We start from the raw sequence: 16,402 nt of genomic DNA on the forward strand, positions 1-16,402 counted from the left end.
TAAGCACATATTGGTGCTAAATTGCATTAGGTAGATATATTGTATGTGCACTACCAAGTTTTTAATCAAATAGGCAAACATCTACTTAATTGAACACTATAGTGTATGAGGCATGATGTAGGTCACAAGTAATGCAGCCCTACATGTAGACATGCAACCAACTTTCCGGACTATCTAGGTTGGGATTATAGCGGCTGAGTGTTATCCGCCACCCTATTCTAAATTGGGTTACTAACATTTCTTCCATTATTTGTAGCTCAATCAATAACCATTGTTTCTCTGCATATAGGATTGTTTTCATTTGTTTACAATTTAGTCTGAGGGCCCAAACTTAAGCAGCAAATTAATATTAATTGAATCAAGATGTAGACTAAAATTATTACCCAATATAGGAATATAGATTGATAATATTAATAGGAGTTATAAACGTAGCCAGAGAGAATGATGGCCTCGAGGCGGCACAGGGCGGGCCCTCAATGAATGGACTACCACTGATGGTGTCATTAAAAATAGAGCTTTAAAAACGATTGCCAATGTATGTTTACTACTTGTAGGTACGTGCTGAGTAATGACCTTGTGTTCCCGACTGCTGGATGGAACCGAAAGTCGTTTTATGTTTATAAATCAGTAGTCGTGACGTCATTGTGACCGAATTATCCGCACAAAATTCGAGATATGAAAAGACAAATTTACTGAAATTCATACTTTTTCATGACGTTAATATTCAACAAAAGGATTACATCAGAACTCACATTAATATTATGTGCGCAATCTAGATATTGAAAATCATCGGCAAGTGAACACCCTGTTTGCAGCACAACAAAATATGAAGTGAATAATGTAAATAACGTACCTTGAAAGTATTCACTCACAACGTTAACACTGTTCACGTTTTAATAATTATTAGAACACTGAATTTATTTAAATATCCGCGATTGAACAATTTAATAAAAACATCAGCGCATTTGACGCTGTAGGGTTTGGTCCATTCGACGCTTCACAAAAATGTTTCCTTCTACTACATCGATCTCGGAAGTCGCGCGCGGCTCCGTGGCGAATGGAATGGAACGGAACGAAGCAAGCGGAGCACGCAGCGAGCTCGCCCAGTGACGTAATGTTAGCTAGTGTTCGCGTTCGCGATAACATTTTAACGAGACAACATTATACCTTAGATGTCACTTTATTTTCTGAATTTAGATTTTTTCCACAAAACGTATCATGCTGTAGAATTTATTGTTGAATTACGGATATATATAGCTAACTTGTTTAGTTTAGTGAGTGAACAAATTAAATTATGTTAGTTAGTAGCTCCGTAACTCCATAGATGGCGCTACATTTGACAGATTTAAATTGCACGTTGGATTATTTTTTCCCCTCTATCTAACCCTGACGCATTACACTGGGGTCAGTCGACATTAACGAAATGAATTACATCCAGCGTTTCATTATGCTTAGTCAAATGGTACTAAACCTTTTCGAACCAATTTAAACATAGATATTAGCGCACGTCCACTGTTTCAATTTGACTCGGAGTTCAACTAAATTGAATTTAGGTACATATATAGGTAGTTATTTAAAATATTTTTTACGGATTTTGGCATTTGTTTCAAAAGCTCTAAACTGAAACTACCATGTAAGCAAGTAATAAAGAAGTAACCCTAATCATGTAGCTCTACGTAAATTTGTACCTAGTTAATTTACTGATTAGGTGGCATTCAGAAATAAAATCACAGATTGAAATACTACGATCAGTCCCTAAAACAGTTCAAGTTAATGAAAAAGTAGATCTCCTAGTCTCGTACACTGATAACGTCTGGTAAAGAGATGGCTCTCACATAGATAGCCAGTTAGCTGTTTGTTAGAGTTACGTAAAGAGAATAAAAGGGGGACGTTCTGCTCGATATTTCTTATTGATTGCGAAATACAAGGGGAGTTCATTCTATGAACTGCAGCTTTAAGTGATGAGAGGATAGATAGACACGAATTTTATCAATTTGACACCGCTTAGCAAGAAAACAATAAAGAGAATGATATATTTCTTAATGCGAAATACAAGGGGAGTTCATTCTATGAACTGCAGCTTTAAGTGATGAGAGGATAGATATATCAATTTAGAAAACAATTATAAATTGGGTATTTTCAAATGGGTGTCTCTTGTAAGTAAATTCCGTAAAAAAATCATATGTGTTATAATGACACAACATTTGATCAGAAGTAAAAGGTAGATACCGAATTCCCTACAAAGTTCATGCATTTCGGTCAATTGGTGTCCTTAATTAACGTATGCCCATTTGAATTTGTTCAAGCCAGTGCGCACGAGAGTAGAGGTAGAGCGCCGACTACCTATGTACATGCCTGTTTTATTACCTAAGCAATCGCGATTCCGTTGCCTAGGTAGAACTACATACATCGTCATACTTGCTTTTACTGTAAATCCAATTATAAGTACTACATACAGAAACTAAATCGTATTGTTCAAATAGTGTTTACAATGTTAGAAAATGCAGATAGTACCTAGAAGGTAAAGATAAAAAAAATCGCCAAGAACTGTTCGCGTAATTTCGGAACAAAAATGAATAATTAACATACTCAAATGAACAAAACGTACTCGTCTTCGACGGGTGTGTAGGGGAACGATGTCTCCTGTACTTTCGGCGGCGGACTGCTCTCCGGCTCCTCTTGTAGGGGACTCTCGTAAATTAGGGTCTCCACCATCGACCCCTTCGAACTGCCAAACGACACCCTAAAAAAAGAAACAACATTTATTATAAAAAAATAAACTAAATTGGTATTTTAGTTTTAATACTCTTTCGTCGTATCTACATATATACAGTACCTTTGTAGATTCAGTTTTAATATTAGTGGCTTTCGTCGTTTATGTATCGCAACGTGTTCCCTTGATATATACCCTATACAATTATTTGTTGTGTTGTGTGGCTTTCCCAATTACTTATTAAACACGTGTGTGTGACTAATTCATCACGTTATTGGACTTCCTGCGTGTTATTCGCGTCGACTTTTACACATTAATGCTTCCATTTCCGATGTATTGATTACTCTGATCAAAATAAATCGTTAGTTAGGTACTTCTATATACACAGCTGATTGAAATTGACTTCAAAAACTACCTAATGCATGCCTCTCATCAAAATGGGTAGGTATATCTACCTACCTAGAGATATCTCTCTATCTTGTATTAAACTGACTGATCCGATTGTAATGGAACAACGACTGTTAAGTTGGAAAATTACCTATGGTTTCCGAGATATTATTAAACATTTCCAATACTTATTATTACGATTCCTTCAGGTGAGGTTGTACGTGTACCTAACGTATTTTTTGAACCCCGTTACATAAACAAACTTGCAAGGGCCAACCTACCAACAGTAAAAGTCATTATCAAGTATTAGACCTATCAATCTCAGGAAATTGTCTTGCTCTATAGGTACAATGGCCTCCGATATCGGTCGACATTGAGATAAAATCCGATATTATAAGATATTTCATCAACCACAATGTCTATTTGACTGCATAGATTTGACTGGCAGTAACTGACATTTCCTTGACAGTGACATTATATTATTTGGTTAAATAAAAAAAAATGATAATGAAGGTCGTTTCTCTTAGATGACACTGCGAAATCGTAGGTAAACTCGTAGTAAGCAAGTACGCAATGCAACTGAACTCTAAAATTCAACAGTTACATAAGCACTTGGAATGTAAAGTAGCATGTAAACTGGTCAGCGCTATGTAGTACCTACTTACCTAGGTACTTATAGTGTTTATTCGCAATTTGTAAAAAGAGCAAGCGAAATAAAACCTCTTTATGAGACCCTAAATTATCAGATTTCCATTACGTTATGATGTGACAATGACAAGCCCAATATTTTGAAGTCCCGAGTCAAATATATGCACTATACTCGTCAAGATTTTTATAAAATTGTTTACCTCTGTTTTAAATTTTCTCGATAACAAATTGCTGCTCCAAAGTCCACCTGCAAGCTACGGTATTTCAGTATTTCAAATATAGAGTTAACAGAAGGTAGGTAATACTATCATTCTATATTTTTTATAAGTTTAGTGATAAGTATTTGTTAGACCACGTATAAATTAAAATGTAGGATTTTCTGGGCATTTTAATGATTAGTAGGTGTAAGTAACAAATGGGTAATTACGCTATACATATTTGTGTCATATTTTTAAATGTAAGTAGGTACTTATAATTTACAGTACTACTTTACGGTACATTATAAGAACTCTTACCACTCTTGAAGGCTTACAACTGTAAGCCTCAAACATATAATCAGTGGGTACCTAATTATTCTGGTTACAAAATGTAATTCATTATGGTTTGAAATAAAAACTTTCTAATAGTCCTTTGGTAGGTAAGTAGGTAGGCAGCACAATGGTCACGTATTTTTTACGTTCAACGTTCTATAGTTCCGGATCCACGGCTTAGCTCAGTGCTACTTAACATTCTTAGTGAAGTCTGCCCCACTTTAAATATAACTGACTCTAGCCTTTAGCCTTTAACATTCCTTCACTTTGGTAGGTTATGTAAGTAGATATGTAATACTTGATTTTATTACACTACATTAATATTCAACCTGCATAATTAATCTGTTGAACAGTTTTAGTTTAGGGGTAACAAAAATCATGTAACTATAAAGTGTAAACGTGGCTAGGTGGGTACTTAATAGGGATGAGGATTGAAAAAAAGGCCTTCTTATACTCATACGATAAAAGCAAGAAATAAGAATGATTCATATTCTTTCGTTGTCCGAACTAATTACCTACTACCTAAGACCATTCTTCAAAAAATACTTAGTATTTTTATGAGTACGTACCTCAGGATTCTGGTGTAAATATTATTAAAGTTAGCAGTCCTTGGCTTAACCAAAATGATAAAAAATGTGACTAGTGCATACCTTATAAGCACTTTTGACCCAACCGCGTAACTCAGACCAGGGATAATCTGTACCTCAGTTAATAAGACAAATTATAATTTTTACAAATATTTTATTTTTAAGTTTCCTTGCCTTCCTTACACGGGAGAATCAAACCAATTAGTATGTCTATGTAGGTACTGTACTCGTACTAGGAACCTACATAGTTGACAATTTCTTGACCTAAAACATTTTGTCTGACCTGAGAACTAAAATAGAAATGATACATAGTCGTGTAGGTAGTACTTATGTAGATAGATATAAGTACTTCCACTAGTAAACTAACACGCTAGTTTAATTCGTGAAAATGTTTTCGCACTTATTACGGACACGACTTCAAATTCTCTATGAAATTCAGACGTCCGCCTTATTCTACATATTACTTCTATATGTAGGATCATCGATGTCTTAACGGTGAGACGTCGATGGGTAGGATTATCAAAAAGCTGAAGAGTATGTTTGGTTGGTTGAGCACACAAATCTTCAGTCCTACGGGTACAAATTAATAAAATATTTTTTGTTGCAATAGTAAATTTATCGAGAAAGAATAGGTGTAACCCATAAACATGCTACGAATGATGACCAATAGGAGCCAAACGGTGGGTGAAACTACACGAGATTAAAAAGTCGCCTGATAAAGAAGAGACAGTACGGTCTGTTCGAAGCAAAAATTGCCAATTAGATATTTATTTACTGTTTGACCTCTAAAGTTGTTTAAAGTTAGATAACTTGTGTGACTTTTGTTTTTGCGGATTACCTACGTTGAGTCTGAATGATAAGTACCTAAATGGTTTAATATAGTACATACCCATACCCTAGGTATGAAAACACTGGCTTCTGGCAGCGACTTCACCCGCGTTCGCTCTGTATCGACGTCCAAAGTTTTCTTCAAAGCATAACAAACATACTATTACATCCAACTCATTCATACCTGTATCATCAGAATCTTACGCATTTATAATATAGGTAAGATACTATAAGATAGATTAGAAGAAGTATCTACTATTTAATTAATAACGAAGGCTACGTGTTTTATTGTTCCTTTAATGATGCTTCTTTCATCACTTTTATGAATCACTCTGAATGTATTTCCTAACTGCCATAAATCTCTTGATGTCTGACCTACAGACTGATATACGAGTATATCAGAATAATAGCTCCACCAATTAATCAGTACCAGTTACAATGAAATGTACCTGTTAAACAATTATTCTTATCTAATTCGAAATCGTTTTTTCAATTACCTTATCTGCATACTCTTAATTGAGCAGTTATTAGATTACCAGACAGTTGATTCGTACATCAATGTTAAGTATCTAGGTACTGGAGTTTGTTAAATACCGTTCTGAAACTACTTCCTAAATAAGACAATCGGAAAGGATAAATGATATGTAACGTAACGCTATTACAAAGTATGGGTATGGTGCTGAATTTGTGGTTCGTTCATGGCAACAAACAAATAATCGCTACGCCGCGAGTACAATTAAATTCAGAGAGATGTTAGGATACCTATGGATAGGATTCCCTAAACATCAGTAACTCCCGATAGTGCTGACAGGTTCGCCTGCCCTTTACTCTAGTGCTCTCGTGCCTTATTTTACATTTACCAATGAAATAAACGTCATCACTTGAACAAAGACGTAGTGTTGGCAGTGTGCCCGACTCACTCAGATTACTACCTTGTTTTGCTTCTGCAGTGAGATCATGTCCTATTCCTTTTATAGATAGAACCTCGTTTAATAGTTTCGACAACTATCTTTATAGGTGAACAATGGGGGAACATAAAGCAGTTAAGTATGACCCAAACACGGAAGCGTTCCAAATGCGAGCGCAGTGGAAGAAACAGGATAACTGCAGACAACAGTGGTTTGAAAGATGGAGTTGGTTGCTGGACGAAAGAAAGTAAGCAACTCATGTAACTTTTTACCGATAATAGATACTTTTTATTAATCTCATCAGTCTTAAATACATCAGTAAGTATCTGAAACAAGCACGTATAGATACATAAGATGACATAACATTGCACAAAATATGACTACAGTTAATGACTGTAAACTAGATGCTTCTACGTAGGTCACTCAATTACGTAGTCATAACAGAACGCAGCCACTCTGAGTAAGTGCTGTGCTGCAGTTAAAGTAAGTAGTTTCCTAGCTTCCGACCAACTTTTTGCCGTTTCAACATGATCAAAGTAAGTTGGAGATAGTAATTAAACCTTTTAATATCTCCGAGTGCATGTCGCTGTAAAGGAACAGGTACCTATCAACGTATTCCATTTCAATGCTTTACGTAATTCGAGCGGTTTATCCGTAACAATGTTCGTGATTTTTTCTGACGTTCCCGTGGGAATTTTTTATACTTTCTCTCTTACATTTTTTATAATAACTGCGCTACTCCTAAAGGTCATATTGTGTTGTGAGCTAGTACACAAAGTATATTACATACGCAGTCGGCGATAAATAAACTACAAAAAGCAAAAAAGTCTTCTATAATTGATTTTATGACCTGCAACAAAAGCAAGCAATCTCGTAAAGTTTTATTATATTAGTTTTCGCTATAATTGCTTGGGAATGAACGGCTGCTTGCGTTCCTCCACAATCACAATAATTCAATACGGAGTTAATCTATGCTGCACCTTCGTGAGCAAACTAATATTGCGGGATGATACCTACCTATTATAACGTTACTATTTCACAAAATGAGCCAATTTGTTGTTGAATTCAAGTTGGCTTAAAGCTTTCGACGCTGTGCAACACGATGATAACGTTTTAATCTTAATTCAGTTTGTGCTCATGAATGCTTATGACGTAAGCCGTGAGCGTAAGACAAATAAATCAAAAAATGGGCACGCTACTAAATTAAAACTAACTTTGTTATCACAGCCCAGATACTTTTAAATTCTTTCATTTATAAGTCAGTTTAGATAATTATTATTTATATCAAAGAGTTGAAGTGTTGTTTTTCAAAAATATCTACCTATCCAGTACCTACCTACATTACTTTCAGCTCATTGATGCTGCACTTGTATTTTGATCAAAGTCATCAAAAGCGCAAAAAGTATTCAAGTTATCTTAGCTCGTATTTTTCTAAGAAATTGTTTTTTGTGCACGTTCGTACCTAGAAATATTTTATCTTCATTTAAGATTGGGAGAGTTCCTTGATCTCAGTTGTTAATAAAAAATGCCAAAGGTATAGCTACCAGTTGTGATTTGTAATGCATGTTTATAATTTATACTTATAAATGCGGTTAATTCCAACATCTGTCGTATAAATAAGTAAAATTGTTATGCTCGTAAATAGAGTTATGTCTGAAACTCAGTATTTGCCAGATTTAATTAATGGGTAGTAAATAACGTTCGGTGTTGGCTTCTAAATTAGCTGGTCTACAAATACTGTCGCCTGTCAGTGCAGCAACACGGCTTCTGCCGTCAATACTACATCAAAGCGACAGAATTCGCCACGGAGATCAAATTTATCGTGAGCGCTGGAGTTTCATGCGAAACCAATGTCGAACACGACCGTTCCCAGTTCACAAACGGTGCTCCAATACACGAAATTACTATAAAAAAAACTATTTGAATACTTTAGAAAATGTTAACCTTCCAGTAGGTATTTTTGTTGAAGTTTTAAAAAGATCCATCAAATAAATAAATATAATATGTAGGTACCTACTGATGGGATTCGTGGGCATGGAATATCTGACAGCCTTCGGTAACTTATTAGTTATTGATTCTTGTTTTGTTATTGAACAATGCTAGTATTTTTATACTGGGTGTAAGGAAAACGCTCTCGAAGCCAAAAGACTTTTGCTTTATTATACGAACACAGTTTAATAACAATAACCATTCACCAAATGGTTAATGTATTAGTGATTTAGTATTTTTCAAAACCGCAATGTACAGCGTACAGAATTTAAGGTAAACGACATCGCACGCGCGCGCAATTTTCATACCTACCGTACCGCCCGCACGATCCAGCGGCGCGGCGGGCGGTACGGTGAAACACGCGCCTATTCATCCAATACGTAGGTATAGGTTGAAGCGTATTGTTTACTGTAAAACACTTACCTTGCTAAATCCTTTGCGATCGAACAAGGTGGGGCTCGAATTGTGCCCCATTCATCTCGATGCAGAGGCGGGCTCGGCGATATGTTTCCGCATGAAGACGGGGCATCAAAGTTGGGTCTTCATTAGAATGCTCACGTAACTGATTGAATACGTCTATTAGTCTTTGCCGCATTTCATCCGCACTAGAACACTCGCGGTCGAACACTCTTTCCTTAACGTACCCCCACAAAAAAAGTCTAAGGGGGTTAGATCGGGCGAACGGGGTGGCCAAGCTTGTGGCCCTAGCCTGCCGATCCACCGGTCTTCCAACATTACCGAGAGACGCTCACGGACACTTCTCACTACGTGCGGCGGGGCACCATCGTGCTGGAACCATGTATTTCGGTACTCTGCCAGCGACAACGAATCTAAAAAGTTGTCCACATGTACGTTGATCAGTTCTAGATAACGTGCTCCATCGAGTCGCTGTGGCAAAAACACTGGTCCCAGTATTTGGCCGTTATAAATTCCCGCCCAAACGTTGACGGACCATCGGGTTTGGTGTCCAGTTTGTTGGCAGGCGTATGGGTTCGTCTGTGACCACACGTGAGCGTTCCTTCTGTTCCACAGACCGTTCCTTGTGAATGTCGCCTCGTACATCCAGATGACATGCTCAATGAACCTACTCCGTTGCTGATGGTCCACAAGCCAGCGGCAATAATTAAGACGACGCTCACGGTCACCGGGAACCAACGCATGTACTTTATGTATCTTGTACGGGTGCATTCTCTCACGCCGTAACACTTTATGCACCAGCCAGTGAGAGACGACTGATCCATTACGCCGTCGCAGCAACTTAGCAGCGCTGCGTGTGCCTAGGCGTGGATTTCGACGGACGACCTCTAAAATACGCTCCTCCGATTGTACATCAGCAAGTCGCCCACCACCTGACGCAGCGGGAGCAATCGGGCGATTTTCTAGAACTCGTTGGAATGCTGCCGTTATTACACGAGAATCAGAGGGATGCCGCACGTTTGGATGTCTTTCCCGGTAAATCCTTAATGCAAGGGAAGCATTACCCCGAGCCTCGCCTAAACACATCAACATGTTGCCGTATTCACGAGCACTGTACACGTACGGTTGTGGCATTGTTAAACAACACGAACACAAACTTAACAACACGAACACAAACTTTACAATAACTAACAAGAAACTTAACAATAACTAAAAAGAAACTTAACAATTAACTAACAATAACAACAAAACTGTAATTTTCATCTAAAAACGTAACCGGAACAAAATTAGGCGCGTCTACGTAATTCGCAAGGAAATACTGACTTTAAAACTGTTGCACGGTTGCACAAGTACCAACAGTGTTGCCAGTTTATTTTTATGTAAATAATACTTAGACGAAATAAAAAAACAAAAAATACCTTGTTGCGAGGTCTTGATTTTACCCCATGACCTACTACTGATGAACTTGAGAAAAACTATCTTAATAGTTACTTGATTCATAATAGTTTTTGCACACTTAAGAAATAAAGAAGAAACAAATGCAAATTTTAATACAAAAATTCAAATAAAAGTGGCAACATTGCTCGAACTTCCCCGAAAAGATCTACCCGGTGGCGGCGCGGTGTCGGCGCCATTCTTCTTGTTCAAAGATCAATAAATTGCAGACACTCCTCTTGCTTCCTTTGTCTGCTACTGTTTTATTCGTGGTTAATTACGTTTCTTAGTTATTTTATCTTTAATAAATTACTTAATAGAGAATCAAACTAAATGCATGAACGTGTGAAGGCTTCTTAGTAGTGAAGCAAAACGGACTAAATTGATACCTACTATCGCTACCTAACGGTACTTGACGTTAGGGATAAAACTATCTCAGTATCACTTATACGGCATGTTGGTATGTTACTTAAAGTAAGCAAAATGTTTTGATTTGTAGTTCGTTTAGAAAGATGATTTAATGATTACATAATAATTAAATGATTGAATGATGATTAAATAATAAATCAGGGGCCGTATTATGAACTCTTATTTCCAGTCAGTTTACGCCGTGAAATGAATTGTCCGGCTAATTCGTATTATGAACACTACTGCCAGCCAGTCAGTGGTCACGTGACAATACAAACCGATTTCTGCACGACTTTTGGCTGGCTGGCTGGCGTTTACGCGTATTATGAACGCTATTTTGACGTTTCAATTCTCATGTTAGTTGTCAAATTACGACTTTCAAAACAATTCAATAAAAGCGTCTTACTTGCAGCTTAAACTGAATTGCTTAGTCTTGAAAAGTTTGTTTTAGGGTTTTTATTTAGTGTTTTTATCATAATGTGTGAGGAATTGGTAATATTAGATTTTTTGGCAAGTAGTGACGAGGAGCCGAGGCGCCAAATGGCCATACAGCGTAAAATACGCTAACAATGTGACCCATTCTCGATCACTGACCGTGAATTGGTTAAAAGGTATAGGCTTACCGAGGATTTAGTGCGAATCTTTGCGATGTGCAAAAAACATAAAAAAAAACATCAAAAACATCAATTGCATCCAAACATCCAGAAGATGTCAGCCAAAACTTCCCATCGACATCAACAGAAGAGGCTTTTATTGTCTGACGAAATCCGAAACTACAATGGAGAATATACCACCTCAGGCATGAATGTTCACGTGGGTGACGTGGCATTACCAAGGAAGAGGTGCACCGGCTACTCATAGAAATAAGAAAACAAAAATTTAAAATCGAAAATAAAAATTCAACAAGTACTTGTTGCAACCGAATAAAATTGGAAATAAAGGAGAAGGGGACTTTTGGGCCCAGCAGTTAACTAGTTGAAATGTATATTAAAAAAACCGTCATATTTTTCTAAGGGAAATCACAAAATATGGTACCTTGTTTCTATCTAGGAAGCGAGAAAACTTAAATTAAGTTATAAAACTAAATAATCATTTATGTATAACGTACTCTGTGATTTAAAACTTCTTAAAACACTTCTGTCTGACATCAGTCAATCACTGATTGACAGATGACACTCGTTCGTTGTGTTTCGTTCTGAGTGCGCACGTATTTTCCATGTTTTATTGTTTAACCCCACGACCTCGGCTTTATAAAGGACTTTTGACGGCTCTTGCATCTCTAAATTACCTGACTCTCTATTTTGGACAACTGTTTAAGCCTATCAATCGGATATTGACGACATGGATCGCTGTGTAAATTGTACGATGGCGACTGGTCGCAGTAACTCTATTGGCAGAAGAGTCTTGGAAGATGAGGCGATTTTATCAGTTATTCGTCAGTGGCGTGCATCTCAGCCTGTATAATATGGTATCTCAGTTGGGAAAGATACCAAAAAAATATACGTACCCCGACCCCCTACACAATTCTTAGATGGCATTCTCCTAATTATTGAAGATGAATAATACATATTTTATACTAATATTGGTGTTTTATTTATATATCCTCCTGTCCCTTTTTTAGTTTTTAAAAGGTTAGTGCCTACTGCTTCTAATGGCCTATACACACCACGTTTTTTAAACGCGCCGGTGCCGCGCATTTGTATCGATTCAAACGTAATTGTTTTTGTTTCATTTTCAATGTATAAGTAGAATTAAATGATAATGATGATCATTCCTGACAGTACACAATTCCTTCCAACTCTTCACAGCGCCTTCGCCTTACGCATTCAAATGCTCGGAAATATTTTCCCACATTCTCCTTGTAGGTATGCTTTCGAGCATGAGCGCTCTTGTTGTAAAAACTATATCTATATAGCGTTCGAAAACTATATCTATATCACATAACGTACAAATCCAATTTAAATTGTTATCCAAGGTCAATATTATTTGATTTATATTTCACTATGTTTTGTACGTATTGTTTTATGATATATTCTGTTTTGGAAATATATTATCTTATGTTTCAATACTAAAAGAAAACCGTAACTTACCGAAAATAAAAAATGTATACTTCCGAACGTCGCCGGCAAACATTACAAACCAGCCATAGACAGAGTAAACAATTCAGAAAGCGGCCTAATAAATGTATGTCATAATACGAAATTTAGCCAGGCAGTTTACGGGCGTGAAGTGAATTGCCTGGAACTTGCATGGATGTTTAAAAGTTCATAATACGGCCCCAGAATAGTGAAGTTAAAAAAGCTTAAAAACAAAAAACGAACTTACGTAAAATAATAAAACAAAATGTTAGCAGTGTAGGCATAATGCATGTTTAATCATTATTGTCACCTCTGTTTTATTTTAGGCGCGTCGGCTTGGCGCTTGACGTTTGCGTATGTAGTAGTGTAGGGCTTGCCCACGCACACATAGTCTGTACCGCTGTGCCTACTATGTGCAACAAAGTATTGCGCGGTCGAGTTAGTTGACCCGTGGCTTCACAGCTGATTGAATTAATTTACATTGCGTTTTGAAAAATAATTACTGAATATGGTTTTTTTATTGCGATTCTATTTCTTTGTATGTATCAAAGGCTAGTGACCTAAAAAAAAACCGAAAAAAAAGTCTAAAAAAATGGTTTTTTTTTCGCGTTTTTTTTGGTGCCTTCGTATCAGTAATCACCAGTGCTATCGCCTGTTTTTGTTTTCGGGAGCGTTTCCCTTACACCCAGTATAAGACATACACCAGAAGAAGAATACCTAAATTACCTAAGTACATAGATGGTTATTGGAGCACCATCGTAGTTTTGAACAGTAACATGGATTGTAAGCGTCGGCTGTGATATAATACCTTACGTAATCAATATAATACGTATTTATGGCTCGTGTCGGACATAGGTCTATACTTAGGTAGATAACTATTATGAACTTACTACTAGCAGCTGGATATCGATCGGTTTTTGTACCTAACCTTGGTAAAAGAAATTGTCTTTTTAAAATATCTATCTATTGTACCATGCTATACGAATTTACGGTAACCAGTGTGCCTATACCCATTGTGGACGAAGTTGCTATACATGATTTGTATTTATCAACACTCACGTCTTAGCTCTTTTCCGTTCCTATAAGATTATCGAAAACTCCTTGGATAAAAAGCATCTTGTGTCCGTCTCCTGGTTATAAAATACCCCCACCAATTTTCAGCCAAATTGATTTATCCGTTCTTGAGTTTCATATAGTGTAACTAATATGAATTTACATATTATTGTAATTAGACAAGTGCTGTTCTCTCTTATTATTAAGATAAAGACGTAGAGATATATTTTACAAGTGCGTACAGTACTCTTACACGTGATTCAATGTTCGACATTGACTTCATCCAAATATTGATACTTATACGATATATTAATAAATTGACTATAGAATTTGCTATGGTAGATCTATTGAGTAAGTACCTAGTATAGGTATCGTAGTATTTTGGTTTCAAAATAAAATGATCTCATCATTCCACGTCCAGGCAAGCATTGGCTGAAGCTGAAGCCATTCGGCAAGAAGCTTCGTCTGTCACTCGCTCTCAAGTAACCATGAAGATAGATGATGGGAAATCCCTGAAACCAGTACCTCTTACTTCCACAGGAGTAATAGGATGGCTCGCCTCCAGGTCGGTTGATAAACCTGATTCTCCTTCTTAAATTAAAGAAGATCAGGGAATTTCACTTCTTGTATAGGTACGTGCAATACTTTATTGTAGTCTTAGACTTAACTATTTAGGTACTTCCCTTGTCGCATTCTCTCACACAATAGGGTAGATGACTCATTTTTATTTAAATATTCGTATTGTAGAATATTTTAAAACATTAAACACGTACTTTCTACTTTAATCATTAGGGAATAAAATACTTTCGAAGATATATTGATCTGAAATATCGCGTGAAGTCACTTCTAGGTACGTTGTAAACATAGAAATGGCGTATTTGCGCCCACTCTTAAACTTTGATTCGTTTTATCTAGATATTCAAAAAGACCAAAAAGACAACCCACAACAAAAGTGTGACATTATTTCAACGCATTCTCGAAAGTCAAATCAAACATTAATTAAGACTGACCGTTTTAAAATCCCAGATCTAATTTACTTTTTAATTGAAACCGCTGTAAAAGGACGGGAAGCGCCTTTCAGAGTGTCATGCGCGTCATGTATAGAGCTCGGTGGAAAGCAGGCTTGCAATCTCCGTGAAAGGCTGCCGTGAAAATAATCAGCTGTCGGCCGTGTACAAGTGTGTGCCTATTCTCTGCGTGTACAGCCACTTTAAAGGGCGTTTGTAGAGGACAAACTGTGCAGGTGACATCGTCCTCAGAGTAGCACCAGATGAGATAGCCCCACATCAAGTCCCGGTTATTACCTATATACAGACTTTTTCATTCAAGCCTACTAATACTGTATACATTTTTACATTACTTTTACAGGCCTGATTGTCGATTAGAAATTTACACGTCCTGGCTCACAAAGCCCCCTATAAAACTGCCTGACGCCTGGGACAATCCTCACTACATGGGTAAAAAGAAATAACACATTCCTTTCCTTATTATACGATAATAATAATAATTCATTAATATCTGAATGTTAGTAAATAAATAGTCAATAATTTCTTAGTCAATTATAAACATATATGTGCATTTAATTCAAATTGTATGTTTTTATTTCAATTATTCTGCAAAGAATGCGTTCGTGCCTCATTGTGAACATACCTTACAAGCCATTTGTAGCAATTCACACCACGTAATTGACTCCAGTGGATAATTGGCAAAGCAATTAAAAATCACAACATTTACATGATTAGCGTATGCCCCAGTGGTTCGCGTTTAAATCTGATAAATAAATGCGCTCCCGCAATAAAACTTTAAATGTTAATATGTATTTAGATGTAAAACGTTCTTGCATTTGTATTCATTCAAATATAAATCACTTACGTGATACTCGTATTTAGTTTTATCATGGCCATATCATTTGAAATGATCGCCGAAAATAAATTCCCTTTGATTAGTGCATTGCTCCTGGCTGAATGTTTATTACACTGTCTGTACGTACATATTAAATTGATTCTCCAATATTTACATATCTACGTATAACGTACTTATATCTTTCATAACTTGGATTTTCCTCACCTATTTTTGAAAACAAAATAAATACAAAGAGAAAGTTAATTTGTACTTATACCTTAATTAAAGGGATATTTAATTTTGATTACACTCCAGAAATTAATGTTCCCATGACTATCCATCCAGTAATTTCACTTCCGCGCTCCAATTTTACGCAAAATTAGGTTCCGTTGTTTTTCTAATCCATTATATTCGCTGTTACCATACCATAACACAAGTTGTTATAAGTATCTCATAACATATTTATAGCAGATAATGAGAATTGATATAAATAAATATTTTGTATATGAAAAGCCACATATTTTTTTTTTTTTTTTTTAGTATTTGTCTCCTAACTCCTAATTAACCTGTTGTATAATAA

The 16,402-nt window shown here is 36.4% G+C and overlaps 2 protein-coding genes across 2 annotated transcripts in view; one reads left to right on the forward strand and one right to left on the reverse strand.

The window, feature by feature from the left end:
• LOC118266868 (uncharacterized) overlaps positions 1-16,402 on the reverse strand; it is a 38,126-nt gene that overhangs the window by 7,823 nt on the left and 13,901 nt on the right. Inside the window, exon 4 of the mRNA XM_035580467.2 lies at positions 2,609-2,743. Within this exon, the coding sequence (XP_035436360.1) occupies positions 2,609-2,743 (135 nt within the window). The remainder of the gene's footprint in view (positions 1-2,608; positions 2,744-16,402) is intronic.
• Positions 3,827-16,338, forward strand: LOC118266875 (uncharacterized). The gene is made up of 4 exons (XM_035580481.2): positions 3,827-4,042; positions 6,711-6,848; positions 14,402-14,545; positions 15,349-16,338. Exons 2-4 carry the CDS (start codon positions 6,718-6,720, stop codon positions 15,449-15,451), a joined length of 378 nt encoding a protein of 125 aa, XP_035436374.1. The 5' UTR covers positions 3,827-4,042; positions 6,711-6,717; the 3' UTR covers positions 15,452-16,338.

This window comes from Spodoptera frugiperda, chromosome 25 (assembly GCF_023101765.2).
Source record: "Spodoptera frugiperda isolate SF20-4 chromosome 25, AGI-APGP_CSIRO_Sfru_2.0, whole genome shotgun sequence".
Classification (NCBI taxonomy): Eukaryota; Metazoa; Arthropoda; class Insecta; order Lepidoptera; family Noctuidae; genus Spodoptera; species Spodoptera frugiperda.